The 17,608-nt window shown below is 39.1% G+C and overlaps 1 protein-coding gene across 2 annotated transcripts in view; it reads right to left on the bottom strand.

The window, feature by feature from the left end:
- LOC113038664 (nectin-3-like protein) overlaps window positions 1-17,608 on the bottom strand; it is a 54,074-nt gene that overhangs the window by 21,632 nt on the left and 14,834 nt on the right. For both annotated transcript variants that reach the window (XM_026196259.1, XM_026196258.1), the window contains exons 2-5: window positions 9,372-9,722; window positions 6,009-6,308; window positions 3,499-3,616; window positions 2,623-2,774 (exon numbers count right to left, since the gene is read on the bottom strand). In XM_026196259.1, the coding sequence (XP_026052044.1) occupies window positions 2,623-2,774; window positions 3,499-3,616; window positions 6,009-6,308; window positions 9,372-9,722 (921 nt within the window). The remainder of the gene's footprint in view (window positions 1-2,622; window positions 2,775-3,498; window positions 3,617-6,008; window positions 6,309-9,371; window positions 9,723-17,608) is intronic.

The raw sequence follows: 17,608 nt of genomic DNA, 5'->3' as shown, positions 1-17,608 counted from the left end.
TTAAGGTCCAAAATTGTTAGGAGTACTGATGAGGACTTTTAAGAGGCTTAAGAGTTTCTTTAGAAGTGGAGAAAATCAACTAAACCTGAAGATTGAGAAGAAATGCACATTTGCACACAATGCATAAAAGTGAGTTAATAAGACACTACACATTAGATCGTGCAGTGATCATGTTGCTGACTGATATCATTAGAGACACGCTAACATCTCAGAGTATAAAAATGCCATAGCGCCGGAAATAAAAGTAATAACTACATTAACAATGGCCACATTCCCACTGTCAGTTATAGGGACTGACAACAGCATTTCATTACAGTCTCGAAATGTCCTGTTCAAACAGCAGCTTACTGTACAGTAGCATCTTGAATACCGTCTGTATGATTGTGCAATGCGAGTCAAGCCACCCCTATATGCAATCGCGTCATTTTCTGCATCTCGCACATGACACTGAAATAGAGTCACGCACAGAACACAAAACTGACGGAAACTGGAGAACAGTGACCGGATATAAAACATTTAGATGATGCACGTCTTATTTGTCCATTGCTGTAAATTTATGCAGAGTGAAAACACGCATGAGCATCTCTCTCGCACTGTACTACAAGTTGTCGAGTTCATACCGCACGTGTTTTCTGAGAATGCTGTTGTGAGTCCTGAAAATAGACGGGTGTGAGTTTGGTGATAGCTACTAGAAAAATGCTACTTCGCAGCAGTCACGATTTTGGTCGGTCATAACTTTCTACAAGCAAAGTGACCACACAAACAATTACAGCACTTTCAGAACCTTATTGTGTCGGTGTTCGTTTCCTATCACATACTTTAAGATTAACAGCATTAAAAAAAAAGTACGTACAGGCTATAAAATAATGTGTGTAAGAGAGAGTGTATGGTAAAACAGGAAAAATTACCCTTGTAATTTCAAAGTGAAGACTTATAATAAAGCCTAAAGCACTTTTTTATTTTTCTATGACAACCAGCCAATCACAGTCTTCCAAAGACTGTGTCATACTTAGTAACGGGGTCAGCCCCGCCTCCTCACTAAGATTAAAGTTCATGCCTTTTCCTCGCTCAGAGTTGCTCTCAGAATTGCTCTTAAGCTAAGACTCCTATGTAGACATTTATAAACGATATTTGGAGTTCTCTAAGAGGATTCTTAGAATCGTTAAGAATACGGGCCCTGATGTAAAGAAAAAATAAAATCTTATGGGTTTGCAACAACATGAGGGTGAGTAAATAATGAAAGAATTACAATTTTTGTGTGAACTATCCCCTTAAACCACAAGGACATGTATAATGTCAATTTATTTTAATTTATTCAATTTCGCCCAGCGAGTTAAAGAACGATTTGTTTCAATCAATAAACAGTAGAGCTTCTGGCCTCAGCACGTCAGTGTCCAGAAGGGAAGAGAACAGGACATAAAGAGAGGACAAGTCATGGAGAGGTCAGAAATCCCTCCCTCTCTCATGCTTCTCTTCTCTGTGCCTCCACAAAATACAAACTTTTATGGTACCCCATTCCTGTCCATACACTGTATGGATCAACCCGTTTGGAGGGAGTGTGTGGGTGTGTATTTGGTGACCACACAGGTAGTGGCAGGGTGTTTAACATGCAGGACAGGTGCTGTCCACCCATACTCATGCACAAAGATCAGCAACTAACAGTAGCACACACACTTCACACCCACAATCACTCAGTCAATACGCAAACAGCAGCAGAATGCATTATAGTAGAAACATCACGACTCAAATGACGCAAGGGGACTCTTGGAAGATAGACGCAGACAACTTTGACAAAACAACCAAACACGCATAAAAACGCAACTTCATGCACATAGAAGGGGGATCTTTCTCAAGGGGAGAGCATAAGAACATTTCAAAAGAAAATACATAATTAATGGTGGTTGAAAAGAGCTGGTGAATGTTTCATGAATCTAGGACATCTCTCAGTGAAGGTTGCTTCCGCTCTATTCTCCCCTTGTATAACAGCGTGACAGTCTCCGAGATGTAAGTGTGCACAAGGGAGGGAGAAAGAGCAACAGAGAGAGGGAGGGAGTAATAGTGACGATCACAGAAACAAATTAAACGACAGTATTCAATGTTTAATGTTCACGCAAAAATGATGGGAGATAAACATAATGGAATGTGACTGCAAACACCTGTCTCAGAGGTCAATTAGATAATGACTCAGGAAACCCAATAAAAACCCATCAAAACTGTTTTTTTTTGTTTGTTTTTTTTTAAAGCCAAAGCTGAACTTAAAATTAATTTAAATAGAAGGCTAATGCCTTTTGGGGAAAGGCCTCTGTGTCAGGAAAATTATTATAAGCTTGTGTGCTGCATAAAAATGGATCCGGACCCATGTAAATAATGTTAGGATTTAATATTTTCAGGTGAACTGTTCCTTTAAAAAACAAAAAACAGATACAGCATTCTCAGTCCACTCATTTCAGTTTACTGCCAACATTTCAACTCACCAACACTGGTTTTGTATGAGCGTTGAAATAAATTTGATTGGTAAAGTTTTGATGTTATTTCTTACCATTGTTTCTCCAGTTTCACAAAGGAAACATACTGGTAAACTTTGGTAAGACGGGTATGTCATGTTTCAAGTCTCTTACTCACCCTGAACACGTATTCTAATGTCTCGACTGCCCAGTCCGATGTCGTTTCCCACCTCACACCTGTAAACCCCAGAGTCGTTCTTCTGCAAGGGTCTCATAAACCCCAAAGAGTTATTCACCACCTCTACTCCATCTGGCATCTCTCCATCCAACCTAAAACATGCAAACACATTTTATCAAACTCTTTCCTTTGTCCAAGCCTGCCCAGGCACTATGGAAAATGTCAGTAGCGGCGGAAAACTAGAACGCGAGTCAAAGGCTTGACTGAAAATACGTTTCTTAAGATTTTTTAAGTCTATTAAAGATCTTAAAGGCCAACTATATTTAATGGTTAATTGCAGGCAAAAATAAACAAAAAGCTTTTGTGAAACTGATCAGTTGGACCAGATATTGATAAAAATAATAATACCAACAAGTGACTGGCATACATAAACAAGTTTTGAATTGTTAAACATATTTTTGCTTGCCCATGACTCCTATTCCATGTCATTTTATAGTTCAAAAACTACACCATTGCGGTTATGGTTTGTCAAAACATTTATGACTGCTTGAGGCAGAAATAACTACAATTAATAAATGTTTAAGCTCACATGATTGACGTGCAGTCTTCTAACTCAGTGAACAATACTGAAAAAACATTAACAGATTAGTGGGTTCCTAGAATTAGATTTGCTTTAAATAAGTCGAATGTTTGGGCATCCACTCGTAATACTGATCATTTGCATTGAAACCTGACAGTTTGAATGATACTCTTGGTGTTGTGAATTGTAGAGATAATCTGTTGCTTTAAGAGGAGTTCAGAAAATTGTCAATAACACTCTGGAACCCATTCCAGACGTGGTGAGCTCTGGCTATTGTGAGTGTAGTGGTTACACACCTGATCCATCTGAAGTGCTGGGCAGGCGGGTTGGCCTTGGCTCGACACTTCAGTTGCACATTCTCCCTGCCCACATACCAGTCACCGTCATAGCCCAGCACCAGGATGTCTGGAGCAACTGCGTGCACACACACACACAAAGCACAAAGGGATCATTCAGAGTAGTTTAAGAAAGGTAAAGCTAGGCTATGTATGGTTACAAACCCTATGAAATGACATGACAAGTGCAGGTTTCTTGACCTATGATGACCCATTTCCTATTGAAACAAAGTTTGGGTAGCACATATACATTTTTAAAGACCTTAAGAGGCTTAGTTAACATCATGTACTTGGTTTACATCATGTTACGTTACATATGTATTAGGGGGCGGGGCAGTCTCATGCTAGAGAGCATCCAATTGGATACAAATCTTAGAAGTCAGAATAAATCATTAATATTTTTGGTCCATAACACACACAGACACACACACACACACACACACACACATATAAATAATTATATACTTTGTGGTTTGAATACATTAAATTATGTTTAAACTAATATCAATCTGTTAGAAAGTTGCATTTATAAGAAAAAAAAAGTCACAATTAGGAGAAATACCAAGTCACATGATTTCAAATCTCAATCTTGCAATTTTGACATTGTCTTCCATTTGTGACCATTTATCATAAATGTGACTTTGTCTCTAACAAAGTGACTTTAAATTGCTCTAAAAATATAGATAAAGCTACTTCTACATATAAAGAAACCATTATAAGAAATTAAGTTGGCAAGGCAGAAACAGCTTTTATAAATGTGTGCATATTTCTATATCCATGACATATGGTACAACAATAAAGTAGCAATCTATAACACAACAACATTATTATTACTAATTAATCACAAAGCAACATAATTCATCATTAGGACTTTGTATGTCTGACCAGCAGTACAAGACCACTTATAAAGACAATGGACACCGTATTGATTTGTGCCTTTAGAAAAGCTCTTTAAAGTTCTTTAAGTGAGCGTGCTGAATTAAGATGTCATGTAGACCCCTATGAGATGAAAAAAGATGGATGGAAAACGAAAGGAAAAAGCTTCCGTGACTGTAGCCCCCATTGAACGCAGAAGCGTCGTCCCATGACTGATGTGACCTCTCCCTCCTCACACTCCCTACACCGGCTGCTTCCTGTGCCTGTCCCTCACCGCTACATCTATATTTCATACAGCAGACATCTGCGCTTATGTACTCGCCACCAGAACAGATACACACTTACGCGCCTTCCTCGCTGCCCAATGGTGCTTAGTAGAAGTCTGTGTGCAGGAATCGTTAAATGCCGCTGATAAATCATTTGTCTGAAGCATCATTTTCGTATTCAGTATAAGTTCATGAAACCCTGAGGACTGTGTCTTAGCAAGAGGGCTTTTAGCTCCATCACGCACAAGACGGCATCAAGACATCATGTCATGTGGATAGTGACCGCACTGGGGTGATATGGAAAACAGATGTGAGCTCTGGACATAAATCTGATTGCCTGACGTGGTATAGAAAAAAACTAAATGTACGTTACTGTGAAATCATCATGGAGAAGCTACTTTGGGTTTGTTGTGCTAGATTGGGCAAACAAAAACAGGCTTCCGTGCACACAGGAACACACACCAAATGATAGTCAGGTTTGGCTTTTGGAAGTAAATATGTTTAGTGGCCAATTGGCTGATAAATGGCTGCATGGTTTAAATTGCAATAAATCTGATTCTTGTAGTTTCGTGAATTTTTATTTTTTATGTGAGCTAATTGTAAAAGAGACATGCTTCTAGGGCTGATTATCAGATATCCATATTTGATCGACTCTGATTAACAATCTCAGTTTGATATGATTATGGTTTCCATTCCATGTGGATGTGGATGCACTTCAGTTTAATGTTTAAACAATCCTTCTAAGGAAATGTTATAAATTATATAGTGAACATTTAAAAAAAATATAATAATTCAAAAAATATACTAAATTAACAACAAACAAAAAAACTGTGTTGTGTGAATACTAAATGAAGCAAATTTTAAAATGGCATTTCTTATGAAAAACTAAATTATAATGCGAAAAACTAATTACAGAAAAGCTGATATATTTTATAAAATATACACAGTTTTTAAAAGTACAAAAAGAATATACTTTCATGAGAAAACATTTTCCACAAGGATCTTAAAAATAGTGAAACGGTGAAAAGTACTTAAATAAATAGAACACTTAATAGCAGAACATCTTTCAAAATACACATAACATGCTCTAAAAAAAAAAACGAAAAAAAAAAAAAAACCCAACAACATTGTATAAAATTTTTATTCTATTGTATGCTCTATTTCTACTGAAAAATTTTTTTAAATATGAAGTTGGCATTACGAATTAGTTATTAGAAAATCTGTGCAAAACAAAAAACACAAAAAAAAAACAACAACAAATGGATCCTGCACAAACAGAATCATGCGAACAATCTTGTCACACTATAAAAACCCCTATGAGATACTCACACTGTACGTTGATGATATAAGGTATCCTGAAGTCGCTCTGTAGAGCGGGGTGTTTGACCACACATGTTATCGTGTGGCCCTGGGCGTGACGGGAGGGTTGCCAGGTGTAGTGCACCTGGGTCGTAGTGGTGCCGTTGACATCATCCTGCATGTGGGCCTCAGACGTGCCGTACAGATTCGTCTCCCAGGACACGTCCGCAGGGGGCCGAGCCCTCTCAGCAATACAGGTGGCCACTGTGGTTTCATTGCCACCGTCGATCAGAGCAGAAGATCCAGCAGAGACATACACCTTCGGCTCCACTAAGACAGAGAGAGACATGTTTGAGTTAAATATACCACACCACTTGCGTTTAATTCTGAGCTTTAATGTGAGGAGACAAACTCACACTATTACTGTGTAGATGTAAAGATGTAAAGCATTTCCATTCAGATTAGAGTACAAAGCTAACTAAAAGCTAATTCCCTCAGCATTGAGAATCGCTCTGGTAGCACAGCCAGTAAATTCATAAACTGATAAGAATGACTGAGAGAATAATTCGATTTTCGTTGAGAAGAAATAAAAGTCTTATCGAACTGAAAAAAATAAATAATTCTCTATGGTTACTACCGGCTGAGGGCGGCCTCGGTTTTATCATCAGAGAGCACTAAGTGCTTTTCCAGAGAAGATGAAATTATTTGTTTTAATGGCTTATCCAGTTTACATGGCAGAAGGGGCGGGGCTTGGGCGTGTGCAAGCCGTTATGAATCCAGCAGCGTCCAGGCCTGGAAAACTGAGCTTTGCCTCCGCAACGGCTCACAGAAACTGTGACGGGTAACGTGTGGGGCGCTTGTCCCAGGCTCCTGTGACAAGAGAGGCCTGCTCAATCAAGAAGGGCTAATACAATCATATATTGATATACACTACTGTTTAAAGGTTAAAGATTCAGTAAAAAAATTTTTGTCATGTTTTAAAGGCTGATCAAAATGCAATAAAACATTAATATTGCGATACATTATTAAAATGTAAAACGATTGTTTCTATTTTAAGTAACTTATTTCTGTGATGGCAAAACTAAATAGTCTGACATGATTCTTCAGAAATCATTCTATTGTGCTTGTTTGGTGCTCAAGAAACATTTTTTATAATTATCATTAACGTTAAAAACAATTGTTATGCTTTATATTTTTTATATAAATTAAAATTTATATAAACTATTTAATATTTCATATTTTAATTATAAGGATTGTCTGATGAATACAGTAGTTAACAACCCCCCCCCCCCCAAAAAAAAGTTTATTTATAATTCCCCACCCCCGAAAATAATAAAAAAATATTGTACTTAGTTCTTTGGTAATCTATAGCATCATTTAGTGTCACGATGTGCATCATATTTGGTGATCTGATTATAAATATTCATTTGTATAAGTCAAAGGATGTGTACCGAACAGACCCATTGGTTCTCCCTCTCTCTTTCCCTGCTCAGAGTTTTGTTCTCGTCCCATCTTGTGAAGTATTAGCATTGGCAGTTGACCTTCAGAGACAACAGTAGCAGCTGTGGTCGTCGTACCTTCAACCATCCACTGTTGTGTGGTGAGTGACATGCCATGAGTGCTTGTGTATGTGTGTGTGTGTGTCAACTCTCGTGTGTCACTTTAAACCACAAATTCAACCGGACCACGCAATGACATCCCTGACCCTAAAGTGCAGTGGATCCCAAAAGCAGCGGGCATCATTCCCACACTTATACACTCCTGTCTCCACACACACACACACACACACACACACACACAGTACATTCCTCCTGATCTAATTATAGCTCCGGCGCATGTTCCTCCTCCCTCGCTCCTGCTCGCTCACTTCACCACCACTTTCCATCCTCCTGCATCCCACCCCCCTCCATCTCTCCTTTTATTAAAGCGCTCAGTCCCCGGTCGTCTCTGCTTTCGTTCACGTTCTGATTTTCCTCCAACTGCACAGCTCGTTTTGTCGATGACATCATCTTTTTCAATTCATCTCTTTCTGAGCTTTATGAACCTTCACTCAACTCGTGTGTCTGCATATACCATTTATTACTCTAACACAGCATCTACACTGTATGTGTGTGGCACACGTCAAAACTAGATCGCTTCATCTGACAATTTACAGTGTAGTAATTGTTTACAATTATGGCCCAGAAGCATTCAAAGAGCATGATGTTCTGTCTTCTCTGCAGAAAACAATGGCTAGGGTTACTATTAGGATTAGATATTAATTTGCATTATAAAAACAATTACACATACAGTATAGGTACTGTATGTGTAATTGTATATATGTATGCATGTGTGTGTATAATATAATATATATTATATCTAATCCTAATAGTAACCCTAGTGGTAGTTTTTTAGTTTCTACAGAGAGAGAGAGAATAAGAATAAAGAAAAAAAAAGTTTATTTGCAAAAACGGACAAATCAAACTGCAGTTGGGTTATTTTGATTACGTTAAAAAAATAACTACAAAATACAGCTAACAAAATAAAAAATATATACGATAAAAATAAAAAAAATGAACATACCCACCCACAACTTCTTAAAAAGTAGCTGCAATAATAATAGTAGCTACAATAACATACTTTATTCAATAGTTGTTTCAATGTTATATTACTACTTTATATATTAAATACATATCTAATTATATATTACAATTAACAGGCCAAATTTTAAACCATATGCAAAAACAAAAGCTTGCCTATACAAAATACTTATATCAACTGATTTCTGTTGAAAATAACGTAGAATTTCATTTTCATTTCACTGTTGCTAAAGTCTATTCTTGAAGCCACCGGTGACACAGAGGATGTTCCCTGTGTAACCTTCATCATAAACTCACAGAGGAAACATCGGCTCTCCTCAACCCTCCATAGAGCGATACATAATTGATATACCTAACATAAAGCACTGTGCTTGTAAACTTCTCTTGTTGTCTCTTGTACACCCAGATAACAAGAGCGCACCGCTTCGTTCAGCTGTATCTGTGTTTAGCAGAGCAGATGGCTCTGGGGGTTTGGTGGAGGAAGAGAGTTTAAACATCACCATGTTCTCTAAAAGAGCTGGACCGTCTCCCAAAACACTGCTTTCATTTCTGCCCTGAAGTTGCTCTTAATGTTTTTCCACCTTCTTGCACACACACACCGCATACTTGCCTACTTGCAGAAATAAGCAGCACTTTAATCGGCAGCTGTGATGTGCATCCACTCGCACGCCTTTCTTTGTTTGTCAACCGCACGCGTGCGAAAGGATCGTCACGGCACTTTCGCGTTCATACACAAGCTTCACGCTATGAGTGCATAATCTAAATTAATCAGAATGCAAAAATGCACAAGCACACACACGCCGTCTCTTGTTACCTATCACGCTGACAGTGGTGGAGGCCTGAGTGTTACCCAGCGGAAAGGTGGCAACCTTGCAGGTGTATATGCCGATGTCTGCGAAACCCACGTCTTCTAGCACGATGGTGGCATCACGCATGGAGGGCGAGCGGAAGGACAGCCGTCGCGCATATTCGGACGGGATGGAGATGCCAAACATTGGGTTATACACTGCCAGAGTCACCCATCCAGTGGGCAGCTTCCTCTCCCACGAGCTCTGCGTCAGGCTGAGGTTCGTGTCCACCTGCACCCTGCAGCTGAGGGTGACGTTCTTTCCCAACACGGCGTTCACCTTTGGCGGGACAACCACCTGACTGCCATACACCAGACCTAGGAGAGAGAAATGCACACATTGTTAGTCAGGCCACCTGAGCAGCTGCAGAAAAGGGCTCTTGAGGTCTTCATCCATCTCAACTGACAAATCCGTTTTTATCCTGTTCAAGCTCCGATCAATCAGACGCCTAGGTCTCTTAGCACAGCTCCTAATTCCAAACGAGAAAAGTCAATTCCCTTTATCTTAGACTTCTGAGGAGGAAACGGATACAACACTGGTTAGCTGGTGTAATGTGCTGTGCTGTAAAACGAGTAAATTAAATGCGTTTTATTGTGCTGGAGGGAGGCTAAATTTATCCCTAACATTTGACTTCCTGCAAAAACACTGATTTCTATAATAAAAATCTAAAAATGGGTCAGGAACAATGCAGTAAGAGTAGACTGGAGAAAAACCAAAAACTAAAAGAAATGAAAAATAAAATGAAATAAAATATATATTATAATTCTATTATACTAACTGGCCAGTTGTTTTCTATGTGCATTTAAATTGTTTTGTATTTAACTATAGTAAAAAATAAAATAAATTAAATAAAATTCTGCTGAACTAATTGGCCAATAGTTTTTTTTTTTCCTGAAATAAATTTTTTTTATATACCTTAATGCAGAGTTCACTCTGCACGATTTTAGCCCAGATTTTCACTCGCCGACCGGTTTTGCGAAATAGCCAACAAATGCCAAAAAAACGGAGGCAAATCTGTGCTCCATAATGCGCATGACAATAACGCAGTGTGAACTATCAAAGACAAGATCTGACGGCGATGCCCGGGAAATATTTTGATGCTAAATATCTGGACCTGTCGCCATTGTGTGAAAACAACGGTGATCTGACGACTTTGAAATCCGTGCAGTTTGAAGTGGCATAAGTTTACAACTGATTTATATTTGTGTCTAGGTTTGAGGGGAACGATGGCTCTTTTGGATGTTCATGGTATAACTTTCATCTAAAAAAAAAATGTACTGCAAAGAACAAAACACCGATTTATAGAAGGGAAAGTCTAAAATGGGTCAGGAACAATAGAGTCACAGCAGACTAATGAAAAAAAAACAAACAACTAAAGTCAGACTGATTTGATGGTGCACAGAACAATAGCTGAGCGGCAAGAGCTCTGGTCTGTGCAGCCATTAGACCCATAGGGCTTTAAAATAGGAACATCATGGGCATTTACCACAAAATCTCTTTTGACTGTTCTCCTCCTCCTCTTCCTTTCCGTTAGCCTACCTTCCGTCACTCAGCCAGTCATAATTTATACCTCTTTCCATTTGCCGAACAAAAGCTTAATTATGTTTGAAAGAGGGCGTGCGTGTGTGAAATGAGTGTAAAAGACAGAGAGACGAGACGGGACCGAGGGAGAGACGAGTGCTAAAAGATGCCAAAGAAACAACAAAGGCCACATGAGGACAACCTGTGTGTCTTATTACACCCAGACAGCTGTGCTCGCACCATCTGAATCCACAGAACACATACACACGCGAACACGCAGCAGTCGCACGCGGCCTCTAACATGTGGCGGCGACGGAGGCAAATCAATGTGTTCTGTGGGGAGATGATGGAATTCAGATCATCTGGGAGGATCTTCTCTGGATTCCCACATCAACAGCAAATCAAGCATCTGCAGGCATGTACAGCACTGCCACAGTACCAGACGTTTACCACAGTACAATATCATTTTACCAATATCAGCACAATCTGCTCCTCTTCTGCAAAGTTCAGCAGATCACAAGCTTGATTTGTAAGATTCATTCAATTTCTTAAAGGGGCAGATGCACGAAAATTAATATATTGTAATTATTTATTCACTTGTATGTTGTTACAAAACTGAATTAATTACCTTCTTCAGTAAAAAGATTTTTTATCCATACGTTGATGGGGTCCAAAATATTAAGATTCTGTCACCATTTTTTCTGCTGGAAGGACAATTTCGCGAGCAGTCGCACTGGTGTGACCACCGTACTGTTCAAATCATAAGCACTGCCATTTCTGTTGCATATAAGAAACATCAAATGGCAAACAAAAAAGTGTAACAAAATCATGCTACTCATTTCAGCTGTGCAGCTTGGACTGTGACGCAAACAAACTTGTCCGAACTGAGTAACCATTGTTGCGAGGTCTAGTGAGATGCATTCAACTTCTCTAAAGAAATCTCGGTTATAAACCGATCAAACGGCAGCAATGACAACTACATTTATGAAGCTACGAGAATACTTTGTGCACAAAGAAAACAAAAATAATAACAATTGTTAACGATTTGGTTTTGATACAAGATGCCGAATTTTACCAATTCAATCCTATCAGGAGTTTCCAACATATAAGATGCACACAATCCGTCTCATCTCTGGCTGACGTCAAACCAAAAGGCCTTTTATTTAGTGTTGCCTAGTGAGCAAAGCTTTAGCACCATAAACACACTATAATCTGTCAGAGATGCTCTTCATCAAAAGGAACCCCAAGTCTAAGCTGAAGAAGACCCTCAAACCAGCAATCTCAGAGTATGTGTGTCTCCACACAAACATATTCATGTATGATTGCTGGCCCATTGCTGACCTGATTCTGAGAATTAAAACCAGCCCTTCAAGCAACCGCGTCGCTTTGGTCCAGTCAGAGCAACACTTCAAACAAAACTAAATATCTGGATTTAATCTAGAGCCATTCCCTTAAAGACCATGCATGTTATACAGTGACCAGCTCTGAGGAAGACATAGAGTCTGTAATAGATAAAAAGGAAAATAAAAAGACGAAAAACAGAGGGTACAGATAGATGTTAAACACAACCGGCGGTGTGAACGATCGGTGAAGAGAATGCTGGAGCATATTCAGTCAAATAAACAGCGATACTGTACGCACACACCCACCCATTCGCTCTCTCAGCCTCTCAAACGACAACGTTAATTGCAACAAGCTGCCGGTCGGAAGATGTAATCGTAAATCAAAACCCGCCGCATTGCTTGGCAACAGACTCCAAACATTCCGCCGGAGCGTTTGTCTTGCCAGCAACGACCCTCCTTCTTTTGTCTCGACAGTACATCCTTGCTGTGAATGGAAGAGGAGGAATAAAACAGACAAAATGTGGCAAATAAGAATCATAAAGGACGTTTGGAAGTTATATCTTCATCAGCGCCAAAAGCCAAAACAAAGCCAAAAGATGACCTCACAGGAATGGATGAGCAAGGGAGGAAATGATCTGGAGGATTTCAGGCTGTAAATGTTGACTAATGTTATGCCGTAAGCATTTAAACAAAGGCATTTTCGGCCATTGAGTCACACAGAGTGAATGGGGAATGCCAAAATGCAGCACTCCTCATCCTTAAATCATTGGGTTTATGACAAACCAGACACAAAGTTTCAGCTTTGACCAAATGCAGTGTAACTCATATGGGTAAAGATGGACACATTTTCAGTTTAGGAAAAAAATAAAAGATGCAATTGATAGTCTTCAAACTTTCTGAAAAGCTAGAAATTAAATTTCTACTTTCTTCTGCCTGAGCCACCTAACATAAAAACTCCATAACTTTGTTTTAATATTTATGCCTAAAACCTAAAAGCCTTTGCATTCTTGGAAACCTTACATTTCCTTAAGTAAATACCAAAGTAGGGCCTAGTTATTTTTTGCAATTCTGTTTGGTATTACAAGTGGAGCAAAATACACACTTTTGGGTTAAAGACTTTGTCCAGTCTGTGATGAAATAACAAGCAATAAATGGTGGATCTGAGAGAGAAATGTCTGGCTCATATTTCACCCCTGGAAAAAACTAACAAAAAACAAGCAATTATATTTTGCACTGTGAAATATGACCCAAACATTTCTTGACAGAAATTCACCAGCTATTCTGTCCCCATCTTATTAGATTTTTCCGGGCTAAAAATAAGGATTTCTGATAACATGCCTGTTTCAGACTAGTTTCGGCATGTCTAGCCACATTCTGCAGACAGGAGACTATTTTACCAAAACCATGTGCCAAATTAAATATTCCCTAATGCACTAATGACTAATGCGTTTTATTAATTAAATTACTTCAGAGACTGAAAATAAAGTTCAGCAGAGACAAAGCTGTGCACCAAATACATTTCTGAATGGTGTAACAAACGAGCACAATACAAACTCATGAATGCTCCACACACACACACACACACACACACACGAATCCACAGCCTGAGAGGTCAGAGCGGCACAGGAAGTTAACTGTCCTGACAGCAAGGACACTGAGCTCCCAGAAGGGTTCGCTCTCTATTCTGCCATAGTCAGCTATTCCCTCACACGTACTAGCTACCTGCAAGGTGTGTCGGTGCATGTGAGGGAGTCAGCGCGTGTCTGCGAGAGAAGCTGCACGTCTGTGTGCTGTGAGGTGATGGGGCTCAATTTTCCCTCTCCAAGACCGTTTGTATTCATTGCACATGGCAGGTCGCACTGGAGCCAGCACCTCTGCCATGATTCAGCAGATGGGCTTTTACGGTTATACTTCTTTTCCTATCTATTATAAAATGTACAGACAAGCAGGAACCGACCTGCTTAAAATGCATTCTTCCCATGTACGTGACAAACAAAATCCTCTGACCACCTTATGACCTTTACAGAGAACCTCTTTTTAAAATATAACACTGAGCAATGATAAATGACCATTGGCGATGTAAAAGACCAGCATGTGAGGCTGTACAGGGAAACAGGTGTTCTGGACAGAGACATTGAGCTTAACATGTCTGCATCTGCACATGTCAGGCTCACACACACACACACACACACACACACACACACAAAAGACATGCTGAATGAAAATAGACCTGGGTGATTGAAGAGCTCAGGGTTGTTTAAAGAAGACGTCAGGCGTGTAGGTTGGAGCTTAAGGTTGTATGACAATAGTGTTGCGTGTAAATCTGTACATTAAGAGACTGACAGGCACCGACGTTAAGGGTTACGCCATTTTTGTATGAAGCAGCAGAAGTGGCTTCAGGTTTCACATAAATGTGGTCACTGCATCTCCAGCGGTCTGAGCACCAGGGACCTCATATAAGTCTCCTCCTCCCTGAAAAAGACAAATAGCCTGCCCAAGCTCTACACAAGGCATATCTCTAGGAATTTAAGGCTTTGAAAGTTTTCTAAAAACAACTGAAACCAAGCCGTTCCAGTTTGGCTGGTTAGCATGACAAAGAAACGTCATGTTTAACCTTTTAACAGCAAGACTGCAGAGCTACGTCAACCAGGCGAGCGATTCACCAGTTGTCAGCAGGCTGGCTTCTCAAAGAATGGCCAACAGTTGGTGACAGAAAACAGAGCCACTTCACAGCATCGTGGTGCAGGGACTCGCTGAGCAAGAGACCAGCGGGAATGCGTGTTAAGAGAGCGAAAGCGTTTGTGAAAGCCTGTGTTGTGACAGTCCGAGCGGTGGTGTCTTCAGGCCAGTGGTGAAGCTGATGCTCTCACACAGAGATGGTGGTTTTGGGAAGAGTGACTCATGGGGCTCCTTCAGAAAGCAGCACACTAGCTCCAGTCTAGACCACAGAGAGGCCGGGAGCCTGCCAGAATCTACCCCATACCAGCACAAACAGTCAGCGTGAGGGGAAGGCGGTTGCACCAGAGGATTCTGGGACTGAGAAGAAAAGCGTGACGGAATCTCCTTTACAGCACCCAAGTCAAATATAGCACAAGGAACCCCCGCAAAATCTTATGCATGCATCCTAAAATAAATGTGTTGTATAAAGATATTGTTGATGAGATTGCAAAAACGGAGAGATTATGACAGGAAAGCTTAACAAAAGTGCTATTCTGATGAGACGAAGGACAAAAATAATCCCTTTTTGCTGAAAAAAAAAAAAAAATCCCTGATTGTGCCACGTGACTGAGAAGCTGCAACAGCACAATGGCTAGCACAGCAGCCCAGGTCATATTCTAATGCTGAGTCACAGTGTCTCGGTTCCTCAAGGTTCTAATCAGTCAACCTCACAGAGCTGCAATTCACAAGCCACTGTTTTCTAATGGTCAAAACAGCAATGGAAAAATAGCCATTTCTAATCTCCTACGTCAAGACTCTCCTTATTCTTCCTTTTGCTCCAGCGGAACAAGCCAATGTTTTCATTTGACTTTGGTTGTCTTTTCCATCCCTCTGAGGTTAATATCATTCCATATGCCTGGTTAATATGAGACCAGAGTCAAAGGAATATATAGGGTGAAGAAAAGGGAAGCGGCCCAGGAGGAGAAAAAAAAATAGATGGGTTTCAAACGCTTTTAAGTAGTTCAATACGTTCAGGCAAAGAGAATTCACAATGAACAATATCATCTGTCCCAAAATCAGATGTCGCTCCAACTATAATAGTATTTTAAGAGTAAAAAAAATAATAATAATATAAATAAATAAATATATATATATATATATATATATATATAAAAACATTAAAAAAGTAATTTATTTGAAAAATCTTTAAGCAGCAAAGAAAATATTAAAATAAATGAATAAATAAATGAAATGAAAACAAAATACTTCGTAAAACAATACAATCATTCTATAGATGAATACAACAATTCTACAATAACATTAAAGCAAAAATGACAATAAAAATTTAAGAATAAAAAATACATTCAAAATAAAAATAAATTACAAATTAAAACAATTTTTTTTTGAAAAATAAAGAAACAGTTAAACAAACAAATAAATTTTGATGGCAAAATTAGCATCAAACAGTGTATTTCTCACACAAAACTACTGTATGGCTTTAAGGAACTCGTAATATTGTACACAAATCATTTAGACTTTTATTTTGCTTTTTACACAATCGATAACCTCTTGCTGTATGGAAAAGCTACACAGAGATGCTTAAAAAAAAACTCTTTTTTTTGTGTTAAACTGAAAAAAATACAAATACAAATAACAGCATATGGGTTGGAACAACATGAAGGTAAGGAGCTCATGAGTTACTCCTTTAACCGTACGACATTTAGATGTGACTCACATCAAAGCTGAGGTTGTCTGAATAAAAACCAGCCAAGCCCTTCATTTCTCATGGGCCAAATTACAGAGCACCCCATGTGCGCTCAACCCCAACGCTCCCTGCGAGACCCCCTTTTTCCACATGATAACATAAAAGGTCTCTGAACAGTGATTTCCTTCCTTCTCCACTTCAAAACACTGCTAATCACACCATCAACTATCCAAATTTAATGCTGTTCCCTGGGCTCTCAGAACATCATTCACCAAGCAGCAGCAACAAGATGATTAATGAAACATGGCTTTAATGTGTGTTACTAATAGGAGGAGAAATGCTTTTCTTATGGGAAAGTCCCAGTTGTTTCCGCTGTCCAGCCAACTTGTTTCCTCATTCCCTGCAACTTCTCACAGAGGCTACACGAACGGGGCAATCATACCTACAGTTCGTTCCAAAACCTCACTGCCTATATAGGCAGCACCCTAACAGTCACAGAACCTCACAGATGACCTGGAGCACTCTACATTGGCAGCAACTCCACGTAGTACACAAATAAAGTTCCTCAGGGGAGGTGTTTGATGTTAGCATGTTGCTACGCTAACAGTGTAATAAAAAGAAATGCACTAAAGTGGAGTTAAAAACCGTTTTAATTAGACTGAACTTTTTTTTTTATGCCATTAAATCCTGAAAGGTTTATGATTATTTTAAGTAAATTTAGAAAACTACATTTTGCTCACCTTATCCACCAACATTGATTTATTTACACTGAACTCAATGGAATAAATTCTGCCATTGTTTTCTCTGGAAAAGATAAACTACCATTCAAATTTTTGGGGTCAGTCATAAAAATGATGAAAAGTTTCAGAAAAACATTACAAAAAATAAATAAAAATAAATAAATAATAGCACTTTCCAACTAATAATAATAAAAAAAAGATCAGATTTTTTCATGAAAGCATGAAACTGTTTGATA

This window comes from Carassius auratus, chromosome 21 (assembly GCF_003368295.1).
Source record: "Carassius auratus strain Wakin chromosome 21, ASM336829v1, whole genome shotgun sequence".
Classification (NCBI taxonomy): domain Eukaryota; kingdom Metazoa; phylum Chordata; class Actinopteri; order Cypriniformes; family Cyprinidae; genus Carassius; species Carassius auratus.
This window is presented reverse-complemented; position numbering and strand designations above follow the sequence as displayed.